We start from the raw sequence: 24500 nt of genomic DNA, 5'->3' as shown, positions 1-24500 counted from the left end.
CCCCTGATGTAGCCAATCCTCCTGGAGCTAACCATACAGGCCCTGTAAGAGCCCTGTAAGCTCCCGGAGGATTGGCTACCTACCTGAGCTATTGCCATTTCGTAGGGCCTGCAAGACGGAGCTATTCCGCCAGGCTTTTGGTTGAGGCAGTGAGCGTCCTGTTCCAGCTATTGTGCCATCAGTTGGCCTCCCTTGCAGTGACATCTTACTATAGTGATATCTTGCTATTATTATGTGCTATAGTGCTATTATTGTGCTATATTGCTATTATTATGTGCTATAGTGCTATTATAGCTCTATCTTGCTATTATTATGTGCTATAGTGCTATTATAGTGCTATCTTGCTATTATTACCATCATTTTATTTGGGCCTTTAGCCACTTATCCTGTACAATGTGCCCTCCCTGCCTGTGATTCACTTTATTTATTGTTTTACCGTTCTTTGTTTAATTTTAATGTAGCGCTTTAACTCTGCATTTTAGGTTTTTATTGTTAATACTGCATGTTGTGATCCGCCCTGAGCCCGTTTACGGGAAAGGACGGAATATAAGCCTACTAAATAAATAAATGCATAAGAGGGCCACTGGAATGGCCTTGGGTCATCCAGAGCTCTCACAGAGGTTGTCCTTGAAAGGGCAGCTGATGGGAGAGCTCTCTCAGCCCCACCCACCTCACAAGGTGTTTGTTGTTGGGGAGGAAGATAAAGGAGGTTGTGAGCCACTCTGAGACTCTGATTCAAGATGGAGGGAGGAATATGGTAGTCCAGACCTTATTTTGGGGTTCAAAACTTTCAAATTGTCTTCACAGAGCCAGTTTGGTGTAGTGGTTAAGTGTGTGGACTCTTATCTGGGAGAACCGGGTTTGATTCCCCACTCCTCCACTTGTAGCTGCTGGAATGGCCTTGGGTCAGCCATAGCTCTGGCAGAGGTTATCCTTGAAAGGGCAGCTGCTGTGAGAGCCATCTCAGCCCCACCCACCTCCCAGGGTGTCTGTTGTGGGGGGAGGAAGGTAAAGGAGATTGTGAGCTGCTCTGAGATTTGGAGTGGAAGGCAGGATATAAATCCAATATCGTCAACTTCTTAATATGCAAAGGAATTCCTGCTACCAAAAAATAAAAAGCCCTGGCGATCAGGAAAGAATCACTTCATTTTCTCCAGCCCTGATTGACACCTTTCCCACTTCCGCCTACCGGTGGCAGCGTTTTTGGGTCCAGCGATGCCATCTGGAATTCTTGCCACAACACTTTACCGTGGCACTTTTGCCTTCAGTAGAAATGGCCGGGTGAAAGGCTCATGTGTCTTTTCTGAGCACTTGAAAGCTCACGTTCTGGTTAGCTGATGGCGAGCCCTCCGTCTCCAACGACCTTTCTCTCTCCCCGGCTTCAGAGTCGAAGAGGAGCACCGCAAAAAGCAGCAAGGCGGGCAGGGGGCTGCTCCAGAGCCGGAGGATGACCCGTACGGCGGCACCACCGACGAGAACACCGACGTGGAGGAGAAGGGGGAGCCGGATCAGCCAATCCCTGAGCTGCCAGGTACACCTAGGTGGATGGGCCTCTCTCTCTTCTTTTCTAGGGGCTCTCACCATGACTCAACCTGGGGTCAGTCACAGCTCTCTCAGAGCTCTTTCAGCCCCACCTAGTCTCAGGGTGTTTGATGTGAGGAGAGGAAGGGAAGGAGATTGTCAGTCGCTTTGAGACTCTTTTGGATAGTGAAGGGCGGAGTATAAAACCTCCTCCTCCTCCATCGTGTTCTGTAAATTTTCATTAGTAGGACTGAGAGTTAAAGACCTCTCCTCACTTTTGTTTTTGGGGAGCGAGAAGAGGGGGGGAATTAAAAGTTTCTAACAACAAGGCCCCCTTTTAAAACTGTAAAGCGATTTGCTCTTGCATCAGTAACTCGGATGCCAGCTTGCATTTTACTATTGCACAAATCCATTCTGATTTTTTTCCCACTGGAAAGTAGCTGATAAACCAGGGGTGGCCAAGCCATGGCTCAGGAGGCTTTTTCGCACATATTGTGTGGCTCTTGCAGCCTCCAGCTGCCCCATCGGCCAGCTTGGAGTAGGCATTTTGTCAAATCACTTCTCCGAGTCAAGCCAGTCAGCAGCTTGGAGAATGCATGTAAAGTTGCTTTCTTTCCACCTCTCTCCTCCCTCCCTCCCTCCCTTCCTGCGGCTCTCCAACATGTGATGTCCATGTCTTGTGACTCTCAAACATCTGACATTCATTCTCTGTGGCTCTTATGTTAAGCAAGTTTGGCCACCCCTGCGATAAACCATTGAAAGTCCTTCAGTGGTGAACAGGCCTCCCCATTTAATCACCCACTTCTCCTGGGTGTTCCCAAGCACGGTCCACGGCCAGGAGAACGCATACGTTGGGAATTGCCTTCCACGACGGCAATCCCTCGGGTTCGTCAAGTTTGGAGTTTCTTCTCCTTTCTGAGCGGCAGGAGCTCTTTGGAGTTTTGTCCTCCCAACACTTCCTTCCTGAGGTCTTTGAAGCGGAGACCCTGGGGACTGAACCAGCACCCTTCTGTCTGCCACCTAAGAGGCCCTCTCACCGAGCCGTGGTCCTGTGGGATATAGCAGTGTGACCTTTATCTTACTAGCAAGGAACGAACTTCTGTCTTTATATGCCCTGGGGAGAAAACTTGAGAGCCAGCATGTCACAGTGGTCAGTGTCAACCTAGGACAGGGGTGTCAAACTCATTTGTTATGAGGGCTGGATCTGACATAAATGAGACCTTGTTGGATGGGGCCATGTCAGGCCAGGCCAGGCGTGTACCTATTTAAGATTAGATTGCAGAGATATAAAGTTTTATAAGGAACACAAATATATATTTTAGAAAACTCAAAACATGCTTAAAATGTTAGCATTCATTGGTCTTAAAGGTGCTTTCTTCGTATTTCTCTAATGGGATCCAGGGAACTGGGCCAAGGAAGCTCTGGCTCTTTCCTTCCTTCCCCAGGGGACTGGGTGGGTGGGGGAGCCTCAGCCAATAGAAGGAAGAGAGGTTTGGCTCAGCAGCTCTGCTGTGCAATTGGGAGAACCTGGCAAAGCAAGCTATTCCTCCCCCCTTTCTCCCCAATGGAAAAAATAGAGGTTTTGCTCTGTAGCTCCTGTGTGATTGAGCAAGCCTTGCAAAGCAAGCTGTGATGCAGAAGGCAGCAAAAGAGAGGGCGAAGGAAGCAGATGACAGCCAGTTGCTCAAAGGCCTGATAGGAGCCCTCCGGGGGCCTGATTCAACCTCCCAAACTGCATGTTTGACACCCCTGGTGTAGGATCTGGGGGACCCAGGTTCGAATCCCCTTAGGCACAGAAGTTCACTGGGTCACACACTCTCATCCTAATCTACCTCGCAGGTTTGTCTTGATAAAAACAGAGGGGATACGGGCAGGGGATCAACGAAGTAAACGAATATAATGCTTTGAGACGGCAGGTTTTGTTTGTGGGGGGTGTTTCTGCCTCTCTGCCGACTTTTTTTTGTTAAAACAATTTTATTTGGTAACATATGGTAAGAAGTTATATTTCTTACATCATTAATAACTTCTTTTCTCTATCCCATATATTACTTTCTACCCACCCCTCCCCCGTTACTTGACCCCCACCGGTGTTATTTACTTAAAGTACTAATGTTTAAAGGTACCCTTAACTAATAACTATATGCGCCCCCTTGCCCAGATTGCCCGGAGGTTTGGGCTTGGGTGCCACCAATACGCTGATGATACCCAGCTCTATCTACTAATGGATGGTCGGCCTGGCTCCGTCCCAGAAAGCCTGGACCTAGCACTGCAAGCCGTGGCAGGTTGGCTCAGACTGAGCGGGCTGAAGTTAAATCCAACGAAGACAGAGGTCCTTTGCTTGGGTCGCGGTGCCCTGGGAAGGGAAATCCCTTTGCCGGTCCTTGACGGTGTGCAGCTTAAAGCGGCACATAAGGTCAAGAGCCTGGGGGTTCTTCTGGAGCCTTCATTATCAATGGAGGCACAGATAGCGGCCGCTGCCAAGTCCGCGTTTTTTCATCTTCGACGGGCAAAGCAGTTGGCCCCCTTCCTGGAGCGCCGTGACCTGGCAATGGTGATCCATGCTACGGTCACCTCGAGACTGGACTACTGCAACGCCCTCTACATGGGGCTGCCCTTGTGTCGAACTCGGCGGCTGCAGCTGGTGCAGAACGCGGCGGCTAGGCTGTTGCTGGGGCTCCCAAAGTGGGAGCACATACAGCCGGGGCTGCGCGGGCTGCACTGGCTGCCAGTGGTATACCGAGTTTGCTACAAGGTGCTGGTTATCACCTTTAAAGCCCTATATGGCCGAGGACCTACCTACCTGAGGGACCGTCTCTCCCCATATGAGCCCCAGAGGGCACTGAGGTCATCTGGGAAAAACCAGTTGAATATCCCTGGGCCAAGGGAGGCCAGACTGAAGGCCACCCGGGATCGGGCCTTCTCTGTCGTCGCTCCATTATTGTGGAACCAACTCCCCGAGGAGATGAGGGCCCTAAGATGTTTAGATCAATTTCGTAGGGCCTGTTAGACCCACCTTTTCAAGGTGGCCTTCAACTAGCGATAGAATCAGTAATAAAGCTAGGTATGCTGCTGGAAATGTTTTTATTATCTGATGTTACGAAATCTAATGTTTACAATGCCATATTGTTATGTTAATTTTAATAATTTATAACTGTTTTAACCATGTTTTTATAACGTAAACTGATGTAATGTGTATTTTATGCTGTGAGCCGCCCTGAGCCTGCTTCGGCGGGGAGGGCGGGATAGAAATAAAAAATTATTATTATATTATTATTATATTATTATAAAAACAAAAAATTAATATTCTTCTTTTTTCTAAGACTTAATCATTATCAAAATTGCCCCGTGTCCTTTTATTTTCCACTCTTTTTCTACATATCTTCTGAACTTTTCCCACTCCGTCTTGAAAACTTCTAAATCGTAGTCTCTCTGCCGACTTTTGACCTTTTTGCAGACCTGTTTGGGGGCAAGCACTTCTTCCTCTACGGCAAATTCCCTTCTCCAGAGCGGCGCCTCCTGAATCGCTACATCACGGCTTTTAACGGGTGAGTTGTGTCGGTGCGTGTGTTCGCGGTGGCACCCCGTCCCAATCCACTAGAAAAGAGCCAGAGGTCCGGCAGCACCTTAAAAAGGTAGATGGTCAAGGTCGTCCCCTGTGCAAGCACCAGTCCTCCTGACTCTGGGGTGACGTCGAATTACGACGTTTTCACGGCAGACTTTTTACGGGGTGGTTTGCCCTTGCCTTCCCCGGTTGTCTACGCTTCCCCCCCAGCAAGGTGGGTCCTCATTTGACTGACCTCGGAAGGATGGAAGGCGGAATCAACCTCGAGCCGGCTACCTGAACCCAGCTTCTGCCAGGATCGAACTCAGGTCGTGAGCAGAGAGCTCGGACTGCAGTACTGCAGCTTCACCACTCAGCACCGCGGGGCAGCACCTTAAAGGACTAGCAAATGTGTGGCAGGCTAGGTGCCTTTGGGAGTTCCTGCAGACTCCTCCCCTGCCGTGGATTTTGTTAGCCTTTCAGGTGCCCCTGCACTCTGGCTCTTTTCTGTTGCTGCAGGCAGGCCGACACGGCTCCCCACCTTGGTCTGTTCCAGTCCAGAGCAGGATGGGGGGGGGGGTGGGCTGAAGAACATAAGAAAAGCCATGTTGGATCAGGCCACCTGTCCAACACTGTCACACAGTGGCCAAAAAACCCCAGGTGCTGTCAGGAGCTCCACCAGCAGGGGCAGAAGTACAGAAGCCCCCCCACTGTTGCCCCCCCCCCCAAGCACCAACAATACAGAGTATTCCTTCCAGACGTTTCATTCTCAGCTGCGGAGAACATCCTCAGTGGCGTTGCAGCCGGAGCAGGCGCTCAGACCTTCTTGGCTGCTGTGCATTGAGTGGGGACCCACTCAATGCACAGCAGCCAAGAAGGTCTGAGCGCCTGCTCCGGCTGCAACGCCACTGAGGATATTCTCCGCAGCTGAGAACGAAACATCTGGAAGGAAAACTTTCTCCAGTAGAACACGGCACTTGATCCCGAAAGACTCTACAAACCCTAATGATGTTACCAGCCGTGAAAACCTGAAATCTTTAATACAGAGTATTACTGCCCCAGATAGAGAGTTCCATCTATACCCTGTGGCCAGGAGTGGAATTCGAGCAGGAGCTCCTTTGCATATTAGGCCACACATCCCTGGTGTAGCCAATCCTCCGAGAGCTTACAAAAAAGAGCCTTGTAAGCTCTCGGAGGATTGGCTGCATCAGGGGGTTGTGGCCTAATGTGCAAAGGAGCTCCTGCTAGAATTCCATCCCTGCCTGTGGCTAATAGCCACCGATGAACCTCTGCTCCAGGTGTTTATCCAATCCCCTCTTGAAACTGTCTATGCTTGTAGCCCCTACGATCTCCTGTGGCAGTGAATTCCACATGTTAATCACCCTTTGAGTGAAGGAGGACTTCCTTTTATCCGTTCTAACCCGACTGCTCAGCAACTTCATTTAGTGTCCATGAGTTCTTGTACTGTAAGAAAGGAAGAAATGTACTTCTTTGTCTGCCTTCTCAATCCCATGCATAACCTTGTAAACCTTCATCACCCCTCAGTCATTGTCTCTCCAAGCTAAAGAGCCCCCAAGTGCTTTAACCTTTCTTCGTAGGAACTGAAATCATGTGGCTTTAGGGTTCTGTACGCCTTCGGGCATGTCCTAGGACTAGAGCTCGTTTGTTTGGGGGCAGGGGGGTGGGGAAGAACCCAAAACCTGGAACCGGATTGCAGAGTTGGATTTCTGTTTTTTCCAGTGAGGAATCTGCCTCTCTTCCTTGCCTTTGGTCCGAGAGCTGGCAGACTGGAGCCCCCCCCCACCAAAAAAAAAGAGTAATATGGGCAGGGCAGCTGGTGATTAGGACTGGTGGGGCGGGGTGTCCATCTGTCAGCCACAGCCAGCTCTTCTGCTTCGCTTACAGGGAGGTGGAAGACTACATGAACGAAAGGGTGAACTACGTGATCACGGCTCAGGAATGGGACGACACCTTCGAGGAGGTGAGCGTGGCCCACTTGGGGGGGGGGGGGCCGTCGGCCGAGCCCAGCAAATCCCAAATGGGGGTTCGCTGTTCCGTGGCAACTTTGAAACAAAAGCAAACACCCCGGGGTCCCACCAGCGATCTCTGGAGTACAGTGCCCTGAGTGAACTGGCTCCCCCTTGTGGCGGGAGAGGGTACACACAGAGCTGGCTTATACAGAATCAACCAGGTCGGTCTTGTCTACTCAGACTGGCGGGGGCTCTCCAGGGTCTCAGGTGGAGGTCTTTCCCATCACCTCCTACCTGGTCCTTTCAGCTGGGGATACCTGTGACCAGGCCTCTTTTTTTTGTAGCAGGAACTCCTTTGCATATTAGGCCACGCCTCCCTGATGTAGCCATTCCTCCAAGAGCTTACAGCAGGGGTGTCGAGCTCAGTTTATGAGAGCCTGTCCTGACATAAATACATGAGACCTGGCTGGGCCATGTGTGCACCTATTTAAGATTAGGTAGCAGAAATAGAAACTCTTTAAAGGACACAGACAAACACGACTAAGGTTTGTTTGTTTGTTTTTTTAAAAAAAGAGCCTTAAGAAGAAGAAGATGATGATGATGATGATGATATTGGATTTATATCCCGCCCTCCACTCCGAAGCGGCTCACAATCTCCTTTACCTTCCCCCCCCCCCACAACAGACATCCTGTGAGGTGGGTGGGGTTGAGAGGGCTCTCACAGCAGCTGCCCTTTCAAGGACAACTCCTGCGATAGCTATGGCTGACCCAAGGCCATTCCAGCAGGTGCAAGTGGAGGAGTGGGGGAATCAAACCCGGTTCTCCCAGATAAGAGTCTGCACACTTAACCACTGCACCAAACTGGCTCTTAAAATAAAACATGCTTACAACATTAGCACTGTTGTTCTTAAAGATGCTTTCTTTGTATTTCTCCCATGGGATTTAGGGAACTGGGCAAAGGAAGCTCTGGCCCTTTCCCTCCCTCTCCAGAGGACCAGGAGGGGGAGTAGCTTCAACCAATGGAGGAAATTGAGGTTTTGCTCTGTAGCTCCTGTACGATTGAGCAAGCCTGGCAAAGCAAGTTGAGACGCAGAAGGAAGCAAGAGAGAGGGAGAAGGAAGCAGACAAGAGCCAGTTGTTCAGGGGCTTGATTTGGCCCCCGGGCCGCATGTTTAACACCCCTGGCTTACAGGACTCTTAGTACAGGGCCTGCAGTAAGCTCCAGGAGGATTGACTACATTGGGAGGGGGGAGCGTGGCCTAATATGCAAAGGAGTTCCTACTCCAAAAAAAGCCTTGCCCGTGTCCATCTACAGAGGCTCTGCCGCCGAGCCACGGCTCCTCCCCCAAGCCAGCATCAACGACTGAAGAACCTGCTGGTTTTGCTTCCCGCTCCAGGCTCTGAATGAGAATGCCAACCTCTCCTTTGTGCGCCCCCGCTGGATCTACAACTGCAACGAGCGGCAGAAGCTCATCCCCCACCAGCCGTACGTCGTGGTCCCGCGAGCGTAAGAGGAGGTCCTCCCGCCGGCTCATCTATGTATATATCATTTTACACCACCGCATACAGAAGACAGGGATCATCTTGGTCTTTTTGGGGGGCGGGTGGGGTCCCCTCCCAGGCGGCTGGAATTCTTCCCGGAGAGCCTGGTCCGACGAGCACCCCTTCCCCGGAAGCCACACACGAGGCTCGTACCGAGCTAGTGGGTTTTTAAAAACGTTCTCTCTTCCCCGCAGCTCTCCAAGGTTGCATTTGAAGACGGAACGACTCACTTTCGCTTACTCTTTCGGAAACAGCTTCCCCCAAATCCACCCCTCCCCACACACACACACGGCAGACTGGCACACTGCTGTGCGTCGTCTGAACCTGGTTTGAAGGCTTAAGATGTGGAACGGGGCCGGGTGAAAGTGAACCGTGTTCACTGAACTGGCAGGGAGGGAGGGAAGGACTCCACCCCCCCCATTCATTCTCATGTTCATGGCACCAGGGCTTTTTGTGTAGCAGGAACTCCTTTGCATCTTAGGCCACACACCCCTGATGTAGCCAATCCTCCAAGAGCTTACAGTAGGCCCTGTATGAAGAGCCCTGGTAGCTCCAAGAGGATTGGCTACATCAGGGGGTGTGGCCTAATATGCAAAGGAGTTCCTGCTACAAAAAAAGCCCAGGATGTCACCCTTTTAAACACTCCCCCCTCCCCAGTTCCATAATGGGCTGCAGTCCAAGAAAGTCACATTCCACAGGCAGAAGTCCTCTTGCCTGCAGAAACACCACACGAGAGCCGACCCCTGCATCCGTCCGTGCTGGGAATCTTAAAAGCCAGAGCTTTTTTTGTAGCAGGAACTCCTTTGCATATTAGGCCACACGCTCCTGATGTAGCCAATCCTCTTGGAGTTTACAGTAGGCCCTGTACTAAGAGCCCTGTAAGCTCTTGGAGGATTGGCTGCATCAGGGGTGTGTGGCCTAATATGCAAAGGAATTCCTGCTACAAAAAAAAGCTTTTAAGTTAAAGCATGTATCCCAGCAGGAGGCAGGGCTCAGCTCTTTTAGAATTCTGGAATCCACGAGTCCCGTGAGCACAGATTTCTGTTGTGCATTCCACATTACCCACGGGTGCACGCGGAAACACCTGGGTCCAAACTGGTTCTTTCCAGTCCAGCTCTTTCAGCTGCATATCTGAGCTTTCCCCTATACAGTATTCACAAGCTCTCCTCCCCTGACATGTCTGCCGGTGGACGCCCTCCTGTGGCCAAGCGTTCTAAGAGGAGATCCAGTGCCAAACTTCAGAATTCTCACATTACACACCCCCTCCCCTTTTTTTTAAATTTAAGAGCTTCTTACCGTTGGCGTAACCAGTTAAAGCTGCATTAGGAAGCGCTGTTTGTACTTTTTTTGGACCAAGCAGTGGGAACCCGTTTCCCCCTTATAGGACAGGAGAGTAGAAGGGTACGCGAGTTCAGATTTCACCAGAGGGTTAAGTTCGCATCATCCGGCTCTGGTTCTTTTCCTCCTGCCTGGGTGAAGCCCACCTCTGGAAAGAGCCAATCAATCCCTTTCCGGCTCAACACCCCCACAGATTTCCGGGGGGCTGCCCTTCTTGGAAAGCGCGTGCCCTTCACACACACACCCCCGGTCCGCACTGGCTCTGAACTGGGCAGCGAGGGCTTTGAATCTACCTCGTTTTTACAGCCAGCTTCCACCGCTCCGTTGGTGCTGCCCTCTGCCCCAGGGATCGAGCCAGCTGCGCTTCTTGCGTTCCCCAGTTCCTTCGGGGGGGGGGGGGGTTCCCCATCTTCAAGCGGCTGCCACAGAGACTGGCCAGGGGCCGGCTCTTCTGGATGGTCTCATTTCGGCTAGCATCCTGCAACATCTCCCCAGGTGTTATCTTTCAGAAATTCCCACTGTCAGGGCTTTTTTGTAGCAGGAACTCCTTTGCATATCAGGTCACACACCCCTGACGTAGCCAGTCCTCCAAGACTGACAGTAGGCCCTGTACTAAGAGCCCTGTAAGCTCTTGGAGGATTGGCTACATTAGGGGGTGTGTGGCTTAATATGCAAAGAAGTTCCTGCTACAAAAAAAGCCCTGTGTGACCTGGAGATCTCTCAAATGCCATGGGAGTGGGGCTGCAGAGGTTTCTTCACACACACACACACACACACACCGTCCCCCAGATTGCCTGAGTCCCCATTTTCCTGCTGAAGTGGCAAAGCTGAGCTGCTAACAGGTTGAGAACGGGGGGGAATTCTAGTAGGAGCTCCTTTGCATATTAGGCCGCACCCTCCTGATGTAGCCAATCCTCCCAAGAGCTTACAAAAAAGAGCCTCGTAAGCTCTTGGGAGGATTGGCTACATCGGGGTGTGTGGCCTAATATGCAAAGGAGCTCCTGCTAGAATTCCACCCCTGGGCAAGAGGACCAGCTTGGGAAGGAATTGGGGTTTGCTGTTGTCACCTCTCCCGCTCCACAGACAGACAGTCAAGGCACAGGGAAACTCCCCGGGTTACAACCAAGGAACCTTGGAAGAGGGGATGTGGATTTCTTCCGGGTAGGGGATGCCCTAACCTTTCTGGCGCTCTGTCCCCTTACAGAATTCCTTCTACCAGATTTCATCTATGCCGGGATTCTGCAGGTACCCAGTATTGCCCTTCTAAATCATACACTCGACAGGAGGCGTGTCCTTAGAGGGGGCTTCAAATAAGCTATCAGCTTCTTGCCTGGAAGCCTTGGGAAACGTAGGGGTTTTGAGCATGCCCTGTGGATTGTCTAATACACACATGCAATGGCTCTTATAAAACTACAACATTAAGGGGGGGGGCTGAGAGAGGGAGGCCCACCAGAATTAAAAAGCCAGGTCAAGTTTGTAACGCTGCCCCTACGGCCAAGATTCAAGGGCTTAACTTTTTTTGTATGAAATAATACGAGTCAGAACAAGCTTGCCTCAAGTGTCTAGAAATGGAGAAAAGAATACAGCGCAAATCTCTTTCGGGGGCCTCTGTTCATGTATTTCCCTCCCCCACTCCCGTATGGTTTGTTGTGTTTTTTTTTAAAAAAATAAATATTCAAAAAGGGCTTCAGGTGCTCTTGTGTTCCTGTGTTAGAGCAAAAAGGAGTTACTAGTGAGAGAGCCAGTTTGGTGTAGTGGTTAAGTGTGCAGACTCTTATCTGGGAGAACCGGGTTTGATTCCCCACTCCTCCACTTGCACATGCTGGGATGGCCTTGGGTCAGCCATAGCTCTGACAGTTGTCCTTGAAAGGGCAGCTGCTGTGAGAGCCCTCTCAGCCCCACCCACCTCATAGAGTGTCTGTTGTGGGGGATGAAGATATAGGAGATTGTAAGCTACTCTGAGTCTTTGATTCAGAGAGAAGGGCGGGGTATCAGTCTGCAATCGTCTTCTTGAGATTGTGTTTATGGGAAATAGGAAGATCTCACAGACCTGTTCTATAAATGGCAGCCGTTCTCAAAACAGACAACATGAATATCCGTGAAAATGCTTTATACTGAATCATCCTCAGTCCAGAACGTCTACTCAGACTGGCAGCGGATTTCCAGGGTTTCAGGGCGAGGTCTTTTCCCATCACCTGTTGCTAGATTCTTTAACTGGAAATTCCGGGGACTGAACCTGGGACCTTCTGTATGCCAGGTAGAGGCTCTATCACTGAGCTGCAGCCCCACTTCATGGCTCTTCAGGGTCTCAGGCTGAAATCTTTCTCATCACCTCCTGCCTGGTCCTTTTAACTGGAGATGCTGGGGACTGAACCTCAGACCTTGGGTGTACCAAACAGATGCTCTACTGCTAAGCCACACCTTCCAGAGAATATCTGGGTATTTTAGCAGGGACCTACATGAATATATGAAGGTACCATGTTGTGAATCAGACCCTTGATCCATCGGCTGCAGCACTGCATCTGCAGACTAGCATCTCTCCAGGGTCTCCAGCTGAGGTCTTTCCCATCACCTGTTGCCTGGTCCTTTTACCTGGAGATGCTGGGGATTGAACCTGGGACCTTCTGCATGCCAAGCAGATACTCTACCACTGAGCTACAGCCCCACTTCCTGGCTCTTCAGCTGAGGTCTTTCCCATCACCTCCTGCCTGGTCCTTTTATCTGGAGATGCCAGGAATTGAACTTGGGACCTTCTGCGTGTGAAGCAGAGGCTCTACCCACTGAGCCATGGCCAGATTTCATTTCAGCACAAGGCCAATTTGCATCCGTAGATGAGAACTGCATTCTATAGGGTGGGTGTGGACCTACCTAACCCAGTTTTCTTTTCCCACCGGCAGTCACTTGCTTCAAAATGCATGACACCAAGCCCTGAACTTCATCCCCGTCCTCACAGTTTGGTTTTTGGGCGGAGACGTTCTCTAAAGACCTACTCAATGAACTGGTCAGCCAAAGTCAGTATAGCTGAGGACGGGTGGAATTCTAGCAAGAGCTCCTTAGCGTATTAGGCCACACCTCCCTGATGTAGCCAATCTTCCAAGGGCTTACAAAAAAAAGCCCTGTAAGCTCTTGGAGGCTTCGTTACATCAGGGGGTGTGTGGCCTAATATGCAAAGGAGCTCCTGCTAGAGATGGTTACACACCGATTCTCCGCTATACCCTAGGAGAATCAGCTTCCATAGGGAATAATGGAGTCCCCAGCAGGCATTTCCCTCCCCTCCCCCACATTCAGATGACCTAGCAGGGATGGAATTCTAGCAGGAGCTCCTTTGCATATTAGGCCACACCCCCTGATGTAACCAATCCTCCAAGAGGTTACCAAAAAAGAGCCTTGTAAGCTCTTGGAGGTTTGGCTACACCAGGGGTGTGTGGCCTAATATGCAAAGGAGCTCCTGCTAGAATTCCATCCCTGGCTGAGAAACATTTTTTTGGGGGGGGGGGGGATTTACGGTCCAAGAAAAAGACCAAAAAAGAAAAACCCTCGACTCCCCTCATAGAGGCAACATCAGAGAGATCACGAATCCTTTGTTCCGCCATCTCTACAACCTGCCTTGCAGGGTAGGGGAATCTGCTGGTTTGGGGTGGCGAGTGCAAGGAGGAGACACTTTGGCAAATGTAAAAAGGAGGGGGGGGGGGAAACACCTGGATGAGTAAAATCCCCAAGTTTGGGTTTGTATCCTAGAGAACAGGTGGAATGCAGCAAACTGGACAGGAGGCCAAACTGGTACAAGACTGACCCCTGCATTGGGAGGCGGGGGACAGACCCCAGAATGCCTTTGGGTTTAAACGGCCACAAACAAGAACTGAGGAAGTGCGCTACAAGCAGAACATTAACAGAACAGTGCAAAAGAAAAGTGCGACAACCTTATTTGTTAGGCGCTATCTGCGCAGCGAAAACAGCTTTCTAGGTTCTTGCTGTTGGCCAATGTTCCCTCTGAGCCATGGAGACTTGCGAGCAAAAATTCTACTTTGTGAGCTACTGGCATGAAAGTTGTGAGCTGCTGTATAAATTAGTTTGCTCTGGGGCCATTTTTCCTGAGCTAAGACAAAAAAGTGTGAGCCAAAGGCCAAAAATCTCTGGTAGTTCACATTAACTCAGCTTAGAGGAAACACTGCTCTTGACCAGGGGTAGCCAAACTTACATACTTAACATGAGAGATGCATAGAACAGGGGTGGCCAACGGTAGCTCTTCAGATTTGTTTTGCCTACAACTCCCATCGGCCCCAGCCAACATGGCTGATGGGAGTTGTAGGCCAAAAAAAACATCTGGAGAGCTACCATTGGCCACCCTTGGAATAGAATAAAAGTCATATTTTGAGAGCCGCAAGACATGAACATCGAAGCTAGGAAGGAAAATAGATGGAAGGGGGAAGAGAGAGGTAGAATGAAAGCAACTTTAAACACATCCTCCAAGCTGCTGGCTGACTTTGCTTGGCAAAGTGACTTAAAGAGAGAAATGCCTTCTCCAAGCTGGCCGACAGGGCAGTGGGGGCTTAGAGAGCCACCTGATACGTGTGAGCCACGTGGCTCCCAAGCTGCAGTTTGGCCACCCCCCGCTCTTGACAGTCGCACTGTGATGCACCAACCCCAATGCAATGGAAAGAAGTGCACCTTGAAAGGAAAGCAGAACACGCTCACAGCCCCGAACTGCCCTTCTGCGTGTCCAGCCGGCTGCACTCCTAGCAGCACTTGGCCCAGATACTGAACTAAAAAGAAAACACCCGGAATTCAGAAGGTTACATAAATTATGTCTTTTTTTAACAAAAGTTATTCTGCTTGTTAGACACAGAACGGGCAGACTGCAGTTGTACAGAATCGTGCTGACCTCTAATTCCACCCAGAAATTCCAAATGTTTTTTCCCAGGTTTACCCTTTGAATTAATGAGGGCTTGAAGCTTTTTTTTTTTTTTTTAAAAGACCGGCCAGATCAGACAGGGCTTCCAGTCGCGCGCGGCCAGAGCAATGTACCTTCACCTGCTACTGTGTTTTTAAACCTCCCGCTTTGGGAACCACTGCAAATTTAAGCCCTGCCTTAGTTCACAAAACCACTGCGTAGGCCGCAGTAGGCAACCGACGTTCGGAAGGTTGGCAAGGCCAGGTCTCCGATCCCAAGGAGTTCTTGTGCACGTGTGCAAATTAAAAAGCCACAGAATACATACCGTCCCAGCACCAGACAGATCATTTGTCCCTCTGTGCAAAGCAAAGACAGAATTCTGCTCTCGTGTGATGCTAAACGTTGGGGAGGGGGAACACAAATATCTTTCAAAACAAATTTCTTACAAAACGGATTTCTGCATACGGCGGCAGGACTTCTGTGTTCTTCGTGATTCCTTGACGCAAGTTGAAAATAGATTTCAGCAAAATAAACTAGATGTGCCAGGTTGCATAAATTATTCAGGGCGCAGGATACGCCTTTCCTTGCTGCAGAATCGGGGTGAGAACGTGGAATTGTTTTTCAGGGGGCGACACACAAGTTGGTCTGAAGAGCGCTTTGATTTGGCAGTACCAGGGGGGGGAGCAAACCGCCATGGGCCAAGAGGTTATGAGCCAACAGGGGGGCATCGTCATGTCATTTCAAATCCTCCCTTGTGTCCTGTTCAGCTACATACAAAACGATCCCACCGCACCCACCACGTGTTCAAATTTTAACCACCCTTCCCCTTCCCATGGTCCGGTCTCTGGAAGCTCCGCTCTAAGGCCTCTCCCCATTGCTGCGGCCCTTGTTTTGGGACAAGTCGCTCTCCGCCTCGGCGTCCTCGTGCACCCGCTGGTGGAGCGTGAGGTTGCGGAGCTGCCGGAAGCTCTTGCTGCAGCGCATGCATGGGTAGGGGCGTCCCGCTGCGGCAGCCGCGTGGATCTGCTGATGGGCGGCCAGCTTGGAGGGGTAGCAGAAGCTTTTCCCGCAGCGGTTGCAGGGGTAAGGGCGCTGCCCCGTATGCGTGCGGCGGTGGGCGGCCAGCTTGGAGGGATAGCAGAAGCTCTTGGGGCAGTCGGCGCATTTGTAGGGGCGTTCCGGGGTGTGGATCCACTGGTGGGCGGCCAGCTTGGAGCGGTGTCCGAAGCGCTTGGGGCACAGGCTGCAAGGGTACGGCCGCTCGCCCGTGTGGGTTCGGCGGTGGGCGGCCAGCTTGGAGGGGTAGCTGAAGCTCTTGGGGCAATCGGGGCATTTGTAGGGGCGCTCGGCGCAGTGGGTCCATTGGTGGGTGGCCAGCTTGGAGCGGTAGATGAAGCGCTTGCCGCAGTCTTTGCACTGGTACGGGCGCTCCGAGGGGAGCATGGCGGGGGGCCTGGGGCGGCGAGGGCGGGCAGGCTTGGGGGGCTCCGCGGCGGGGGGAGAAGAGAGGGCTGTAGGCGAAGGTGCCCTGGCATTCTCCTTCACGGCTTGCGGGTCTGAAAGGAAAGGAGAAAGTCAAAAGGGAAAGTGCTTTTATGGGGGAAACCACTTCCCTGCTTCAACCGCCTGGGTAAGGGATCATTCCCGTCAGGCCTGTAGCCAGAAGATTTTGGGTGGGGTGGCCCAGGGGATAAAAATATTGGTGGAGCGGCCACTGTCGTTCTCTCGGAGAGCCAGTTTGGTGTAGTGGTGAAGTGTGCGGACTCTTATCTGGGAGAACGGGGATTGATTCCCCATTCTTCCACTTGCAGCTGCTGGAATGGCCTTGGGTCAGCCATAGGTCTCGCAGTTGTCCTTGAAAGGGCAGCTGCTGTGAGAGCCCTCTCCAGCCCCACCCACCTCACAGGGTGTCTGTTGTGTGTGGGGGGGGTGGGATTGTAAAAGGAGATTGTGACTGCTCTGAGTCTCTGAGATTCAGAGTACAGGGCGGGATATAAGTCCAATATCATCATCATCTTCATGCTCTCTCTGTCTGTCTCTCTCTCATGCTTTCTCGCTCTCCTGCTTCTCTAGCACTCTTGCACTGTTGCTCTTGCAGTCTCTCTCACTCTCGCTGTCGCTCTCTCGTGCTCTCACTCTCCCTTTTCCTCTGATCCTGTTGTTGGCTGCATGAATTAGAAGCATATTGGAGACCCTCCAATGGAGGGGCCCTACAGAGAGAAGGGGGGGGTTAAATAGAGTGGCTTGGCCCCCAAGGCCCCACCGTAACTACAGGCCTGATCCCCCTATGACATAATGACCACTTTTCTCTAAGTTCCTCTCCTTTCTTAGCTCAAACAAATTTTGGGTGGCAGCATGACGCTGCCTTCTGAGTCAGGTCGTTCGAGGTTAGCATCTCCCGCTCTGACTGGAAGCAGCTTTCCAGAGCCTCAGCTAGAAGGTTTTCGTGCTAGATGCTGCCCTCATTTTATCCAGCCGTGCCGGGGCTTGAGCCTCCCTCCTTCTACACACAAAGCGGATGCTCCGCCCCTCCTCCAGACCCCCTCCGGATGGCAAACGACATCGGCTTCCTGCCCTCGTCCCTCCCCGCCGTTCCACCGCAAACTTGTGTGTGGCACAGTCCCGCCCGAGAAGAGATGCCTCCTGCTTTCTGAGACGGGTCCTCTTTACCCGCACTGTCGCCGCTCAGCGGATTGCCAGCCATGCCATTCTTGCTGCTGCTCACGCAGGGCTGGTCTCCCCTTTCCAGCATCAGGACAAGGCTCGGTCTAGCGAGGAAGAAACCTGGACCAACAGGAGACATTTACAGTATTACCTGCGGCAACTGATCAAGCCGGGAAGTAAAAAAAATAAAGGTAAAAGGTAGTCCCCCGTGCAAGCACCAGTCGTTTCCGACTCTGGGGTGACGCTGCTTTCACAACGTTTTCACGGCAGACTTTTTACGGGGTGGTTTGCCAGTGCCTTCCCCAGTCATCTACACTTTCCCCCCCAGCAAGCTGGGTACTCATTTTACCGACCTTGGAAGGATGGAAGGCTGAGTCAACCTGGAGCTGGCTACCTGAACCAGCTTCCGCTGGGATCGAACTCAGGTCGTGAGCAGAGGGCTCCGACTGCAGTACTGCAGCTTTACCACTCTGCGCCACGGGGCTCTTTGCAAAGTGCAAAACCGGGAAAGTACAGGTTAAAAAGGTAAAGGACATCCCCTGTGTAAGCACCGAGTTGTTACCGACCCACAGGGTGACATCACATCAGGGGTGGAATGCTAGCAGGAATGAGATCTTGTCGGCCCAGGCCACGTGTCATAAAATATGCTAGGTAGCAGAGATATAAATTTTATAAAGGACAGACAAACACTATGGAATATTTTAAAAAAATAAACTTTAAGACATGCTTAAAAGATTAGCACTCTTGCAATATTTTGTTTATTTAATACAGGGGTGGCCAACGGTAGCTCTCCAGATGTTTTTTGCCTACAACTCCCATCGGCCACAGCCAGCATGGCTGATGGCTGAGGCCGATGGGAGTTGTAGGCAAAAAACATCTGGAGAGCTACCGTTGGCCACCCCTGAATGGTCTCTGATAACTGACACCTCTTGCTCTGAATTATTGTATCAACATCTGGAGCGTGTCTGTGCTGTAGCAATCTTGAGTGTGCTGTTCAGGTGTGTGTCTGCAAGTTGCGAACCTACTTTTGATTTATTGACATTCGTTACAGAAATCTCATGGCCAATGCTTTGAGCCTGAGACCCAGGGGAAAACGTGAAGTGGCTGGGCATTGCGAGCTTCTGTACATAAATTGCTTTGTGTGCTGGTCAGCCAATGAAAAAAAACAGAGACTTCACTCTGTAGCTCCTGTGTGATTGAGCAAGCCTGGCAAAGCAAGCTGCGAAGTATAAAGAAGAGAGGGAGAAGGAAGCAGATGACTGAGTTGCTTGCGGGCCTGATAGGAGCCCTCCGGGGGCTTGATCTGGCCCAAGGGCTGCATGTTTGATACCCCTGGACTAAAAGCTTGCTTTATACTAGGGATGGCCAAACTGCGGCTCAGGAGCCACATGTGGCTCTTTCACACACATTGTGCGGCTCAAGAAGAAGAAGATGATGATATTGGATTTATATCCCGCCCTCCACTCCGAAGAGTCTCAGAGCGGCTCACAATCTCCTTTACCTTCCTCCCCCACAACAGACACCCTGTGAGGTAGGTGGGGCTGGAGAGGGCTCTCCCAGCAGCTGCCCTTTCAAGGACAACCTCTGCCAGAGCTATGGCTGACCCAAGGCCATTCCAGCAGGTGCAAGTGGAGGAGTGGGGAATCAAACCCGGTTCTCCCAGATAAGAGTCCGCATACTTAACCACTACACCAAACTGGCTCCCACTGCCCTATTGACTGGCTTGGATAAGGCATTTCTCTTTAAATCACTTCTGCAAGCCAAGCCGACTGGCAGCTTGGAGAATGCATTTAAAGTTGCTTTCTTTCCACCTCTCCCTCCTCCTTCTCCTTCCCTTCCTAACTTCCTTCTCTCAAACATCTGATGTTCACGTCATGCAGCTCTCAAACATCTGCCGTTTATTCTATGTGGCTCTTTCATCAAGCAAGTACGGCTACCCCTGCTCTATACGTATTTGTACCTCCGCTAAGGTTTTCAGATATTAGGCATCAGAATCCGCACAGTTTCAGTGCTGGTGGGGAATTCACCTAGCCCTGAGCCATGGTACAGGAAAGTAGGAAAGCGTCCATGAAACCAGGCAGGTTTGTATATAGCCATGGTCTAGTCACCTGTGGCGAACAAGGGTTGTCTCCAAGTGACTAGTTTTTTAAAAAACAAACCCTTTACAAAAATTGGCTCCTTTTTTCTTCTGGATCAGGGGTCCCCAACCCCTGGCCCATAGACCGGTACCGGTCTGTGGCCTGTTAGCAACCAGGCCGTGGAGCAAGGCAGAGGTGCTTCACTGCCCCTTTTGGCCACCCGCGACCCAGGCAGACAAAAGAGGCACGGCCTCGCTCTGAAGCACCACCACTTTCATCCAGCCAGGTCCTGGAGGGGCAGCACGGCAGCAACCTTTGCCTACCCCTCATTTAAAGACCCCCATGGGGGGCCAGGGATGGGGCATGGACAGGGGGGCAGCCTGGGGCAGCAAAACCCCAGCATCGCCCCTCCACTGGTCCGTGGAAAAATTGTCTTCCATGAAACCGGCCCCTGGTGTCAACAAGGTTGGGAGCCACTGTTCTGGATCACAGGTGACCTTTTCAGGATGCGAGTGAGCAGACGGGCTAGCGAATCTTGCGGCCGTTCAAAAGGCTGACTTTTGTTCCGACGGGTGGGCCGGCGGCATCTCTGGGAAAGACCCCCGACACAGCCTGCCCCAGTTTCCCCCTTGGCTCCTGTCTGCTGCAGGGCCTCTGGATCCGGTTGCCGTTCAGTTCTGCTCTCGCTCAGCTTGGCCTCCCTGTGCGGTTGCTATGGCAACTAGCTCAGCAGACAGGCCGAACAAGCTGAGGAAAAGAAGCCACCGCCGGGGCAAAGGCGAGAGAGGCGCCCTGCCAAGGGAGAGGCGGAGGGCAGCCGGACACCGAAAGGCTCAGCAGCAACAGAGCTGAACCTCTTCCAAGACTTGGGCCCAGCACCGGGGTTCAATGCCAAGTCTCAAAACTGAAACGTGTGCCAAAAAGCTGAAAGTGTGGACTCCTCGGCAATTTTTTTTTTGGGGGGGAGGGGGAAATAGAGGCTCAGATCAAAGGGTGGGGCTGGAGCTTCAATGTCTTGGGGCGGCGGCAATCTTGATTCCCCTGGCATCGCTGGCAGTGATTCTTTAACGGGGCACAGCAGCCGGCCCGTGCTCTCTATCGGGGGTGCCAAACTTGCTTAACGTAAGAGCCACGCAGAATAAAATCAGATGTTTGAGAACCGCAAGGCATGAACGTCAGATGTTTGACTAGGCAGGAAAATAGACTGGGAGGGAGAGAGGTGGAAAGAAAGCAACTTTAAATGCATTTTCCCAAGCCACCAGCTGGCTTGGTTCAGATAAGAGATTTAAAGAGAGAAATGCCTTCTCCAAGCCAGCCAATGGGGTGGTGGGGGCTTCGAGAGCCCCTCAATAGGTGTGAAAGAGCCACGTGTGGCTCCTGAGCTGAAGTTTGGCCACCCCTGTTCTGTATGGCTTCTTAAACTATGTCTAGAGTTGCTCTCTGTCTTCCTGGGGAACCTCTTTGGAGGGAGTTCTGCATGGGGGGGGGGGGGGCACTGCAGAAGCCAGGCAGACCACATGCTTGAAAAGAAAAAGCACACTCTGCTGAGGAGATGGTCAGAGCCGTAGGCCATTTTGGTGGGTCTGGTGTGGTCGGCAGTGGGATCTGCTGCCCCCTAGCTCCAACAGACATAGGTCTTTCAGGGGCTCTTGCCATGCGGGCTCCGGTTCAGAGGCACTAAACCTCTGTACCCCAGAGCCAGCAAAGGACATGGAGGGGGGGCGGAGGCCTTGGCCTCTGCTTTTGGGTCTCCAGAGGAACAGGTTGGCCATTGTGTGAGATGGGATGCTGGACTAGATGGACCACTGGTCTGATCTAGCAGGAGCCTTCTGATGTTCTTATGAAGGGCCTCGGCCTCTCTGCCTGTTGTTGGCCCTCCAGAGGAACTGGTTGAGGCCACTGTGTGAGACAGCAGGCTGGACTAGATGGACCACTGCTCTGATCCAGCAGGGCTCTTCTGATGTTCTTATGAAGGCCTCAGCCTCTTTGCCCTGTTGTTGGCCCTCCAGAAGAACTGGTTGAGGCCACTGTGTGAGACAGGATGCTGGATTAGAGGGACCACTGCTCTGATCCAGCAGGGCTCTTCTGATGTTCTTATGAAGGCCTCAGCCTCTTTGCCCTGTTGTTGGCCCTCCAGAGGAACTGGTTGGCCACTGTGTGTGACAGGATGCTGGACTAGATGGACCACTGCTCTGATCCAGAAAGGCTCTTCTGATGTTCTTATGAAGGCCTCCGCTTCTCTGCCCTGTTGCTGGCCCTCCAGAAGAAATGGTTGGCCATTGCGTGAGACAGGATGCTGGACTAGATGGACCGCGGGTGTGATCCAGCAGGGCCCTTCTCAGGTTCTTAACCCGCGGGACATCTGACTCTCTATCCCCCTGTGAACCCCTTGATCCGGTTCCCGATCCAAACACCTCCTGTGCGCCTCCCGGGAAGCCCAAAGGCACATTTTGGATAAGGCACTCCCCTCCCACCCCCCTTCGACTCTTCCCTCCCTTAGGAAGCAAGAAGCTCGATCTCCATAGGGCCCGGGACCCATGGGAAGATCGGGGTGTGTGTCGGGCGCGTAGGGGATGCATGTGGAGCGCCGGGCGGAAATGGGGCTTTTTTGCGCAACGCTTCCTTCCGCGGGGTGAGTTTGGAGAGGGTCGGATGGGTTTCTGCAAAGCGGGGTGGGGGACGGAAGCAACCCGATGCGATGCAATGCAATGCGACGCGGGGGGTCCGCGTGCAGTTGCTCCTTCCTCCCCCCCCCCGTCCTTTTTTGCCCCCGGGGCGCCCTCCCCGCCGCCTCCTGGCCCTTGCCCCCAGCGCGGCCTTGGGCTTGGGGGGCCCGGCGAGCCACTCACCGGCCCGGGCGCCTCCGCCGGCCTCCGGCTGCCTCTGGGGTCTCCCTTTCATGAGCCGGTCGCGGCGGGTCATGCTGTCCCCGCGGGGGGGGCGCCCCGCCGCATCCCTTTTGCCCCCAGCCTGGGCGCACCAGCCCAAGACGCCGCCGCCGCCGGGGAGGCTGGAAAGCAGAGCCCGGCTCGCTCGCGGTCGGCGCCTCCCCCTCGACGGGCTTGTTTTTGGGGAGGGGAGGGGGGGGTACGCGATGAGGTCGGCGGTGACGGAAGCGACGTCAAGGGGAGGGGGGGATCCTCTCCGACGCGGCTGGTTCTCTTCCCCCGACCCAGGAGGAAGCTCAGCTCTCCTTTCCCAACCTTTCCGCCCCTCTTCCTCGCAAGGAAACTGCTTTCAATGCTAGCAGCTGTGGCCAAAGCGCGCTTAAATCAAGGTAAAGGTAGTCCCCCGTGCAAGCACCAGTCGTTTCCGACTCTGGGGTGACGTTGCTTTCACAACGTTTTCACGGCAGACTTTTTACGGGGTGGTTTGCCGTTGCCTTCCCCAGTCATCTACACTTTCCCCCAAGGGACTCGTTTGACCGACCTCGGAAGTATGGAAGGCTGAGTCATCCTGAGCCGGCTACCTGAACCAGCTTCCCCTGGGATCGAACTCAGGTCGTGAGCAGAGGGCTCCGACTGCAATACTGCACAGTAAATCCGCCCATGCAATGGGTCTTACTCCCGAGGAAAGATTTGCCTTCTCTCCAAAGAGGGCTACCAACTCTGGCCTGAGAGCTTCCTGGAGATTGGGGAGTGGAGTCGGTTGACGCTAACTCCTGGTTAGGGAATTCCTGGAGATTTGGGGGTGGTGGGGGCGGGGGGGGGAGAGGAGGGACCTCAGAGGGGTTCGGTTCTATAGAGGCTACTCTCCAAAACAGCCATTTCCTCCAGGGGAACTGATCTCTGTCGTCTGTGTAGATTCTGAGAGATCTCCAGGCCCCACCTGGAGGCTGGCAACCCTAATAGCCAGGGGAGGGTGGGGCTTGGGGAGGGACCTTCGTGAAGATGTACTGCTGTAACTCCTCTCCCTAAAGCTGCCCCTTTCTCCAGGGAACTGACCACATCTGAAAATCAGTTGCAACTTTGGGACATCTCCAGGCCCCACCTTGAGGTTGGCAGCACTACTTCCAGATGTTGAGAACTTGGTTGAGCTCTGTACAAGTTTGTTGGGAAGAAACACGAACCTGCTGTTTTGTCCTCTGCAGAGAAATGAGGTGGCGCTGCCTCATGTTTCCGTTCCCGCACCTCTATCAAAAGGAGTTCTCACTTTGTAGCAGCCTCCCAAGTTTATGCCGCAAGAAATCTGCCTGCCTTTAAAAAAGGTAAAGGTACTCCCCTGTGCTCCCCTTTCCCTGCCTTTAGAATCGTCTAAATAAAAAACCGCTAAGAGACACCATAAATTTTAAACAACCAGACAGTGTAATGTAGAGGTCAGTGGTGTTCTGACGAAGCTTGCACATATAACTTTGCATAGGCAAGAGCATGTAGCAAAAAGACATTCACAGAAGACTGTTATGGTGTCTCTTAGCGGTTTTTCATTTACACAGCTGTACACTAAGATCCTATAGTTTCGCTGCATGCCTTTAGAATCGGGCAAGACCTGCTTTCCTTTGGATCTCCTAACAAAATGTACCCTGGCCTGGATAACCCAGGCTAGCCCTGGATCATCAGATCTCAGAAGCACTTGGTCAGAAGCACTGTTTAGCACTTGGATGGGAAACCGCCAAACAAGTCCAGGCTGCCGTGCAGAGGTAGGCAATGGCAAACCACCCCTGTACATCTCATGCCTTAGAAACCTTTTGGGGGTCCTCGTAGTTCAGCTGTGATGGCACTTTCCAGACAAGTGTGCTCAGAAACGGAGCCCAAAGGCCAGATCCTGCGCATGCTTATTGCTCAGAAGGAAGTGACCTTTCCCTGGGTCAGACCTTTGGCCATTTAATTCCCTGCTCTGACTAGCAGCTGCTCTCTAGACTTTCACATCATTTTCTACCTGACCTTTTAACTGGAGATGCTGGGGATTTAACCTGGGACCTCTCGGGGAGGGATGGTTCCCCCACAGGAGATGCCGCT

At 52.3% G+C, this 24500-nt stretch overlaps 2 protein-coding genes across 2 annotated transcripts in view; one reads left to right on the top strand and one right to left on the bottom strand.

Annotated features, from left to right (window-relative positions):
- Positions 1–8604, top strand: part of XRCC1 (X-ray repair cross complementing 1) — a 30260-nt gene extending 21656 nt beyond the window's left edge. The window contains exons 14-17 of the mRNA XM_060258379.1: positions 1386–1531; positions 4976–5066; positions 6968–7043; positions 8430–8604. Coding sequence (XP_060114362.1) covers positions 1386–1531; positions 4976–5066; positions 6968–7043; positions 8430–8543 — 427 coding nt within the window. The 3' untranslated portion in view covers positions 8544–8604. The remainder of the gene's footprint in view (positions 1–1385; positions 1532–4975; positions 5067–6967; positions 7044–8429) is intronic.
- A 6101-nt stretch (positions 8605–14705) lies between these two features.
- Positions 14706–22583, bottom strand: ZNF575 (zinc finger protein 575). Its single transcript, XM_060258411.1, has 3 exons — positions 22395–22583; positions 17474–17587; positions 14706–16359 (listed from the first exon to the last, which is right to left on the bottom strand). The coding sequence occupies exons 1-3, from the start codon at positions 22465–22467 to the stop codon at positions 15662–15664; spliced, it is 885 nt and encodes a 294-aa protein (XP_060114394.1). The 5' UTR covers positions 22468–22583; the 3' UTR covers positions 14706–15661.
- Positions 22584–24500: the final 1917 nt, after the last annotated feature.

This window comes from Heteronotia binoei, chromosome 17, assembly GCF_032191835.1.
Source record: "Heteronotia binoei isolate CCM8104 ecotype False Entrance Well chromosome 17, APGP_CSIRO_Hbin_v1, whole genome shotgun sequence".
Taxonomy (NCBI): Eukaryota; Metazoa; Chordata; class Lepidosauria; order Squamata; family Gekkonidae; genus Heteronotia; species Heteronotia binoei.
Note: the sequence above shows the minus strand (reverse complement) of the source record. Positions and strands in the feature narration are given on the sequence as shown.

What these genes read in the sequence shown, in the direction of transcription:
- ZNF575 (XM_060258411.1), bottom strand. Translation starts at nt 22,467, where the DNA reads ATGACCCGCCGCGACCGGCTCATGAAAGGGAGACCCCAGAGGCAGCCG. An exon ending in CGGCGGAGGCGCCCGGGCCG is followed by an intron (nt 17,588 to 22,394) that starts GTGAGTGGCTCG and finishes CTGTTGGTCCAG; the next exon opens with GTTTCTTCCTCGCTAGACCG. An exon ending in GCTGAGCGGCGACAGTGCGG is followed by an intron (nt 16,360 to 17,473) that starts GTAAAGAGGACC and finishes CTTTCCTTTCAG; the next exon opens with ACCCGCAAGCCGTGAAGGAG.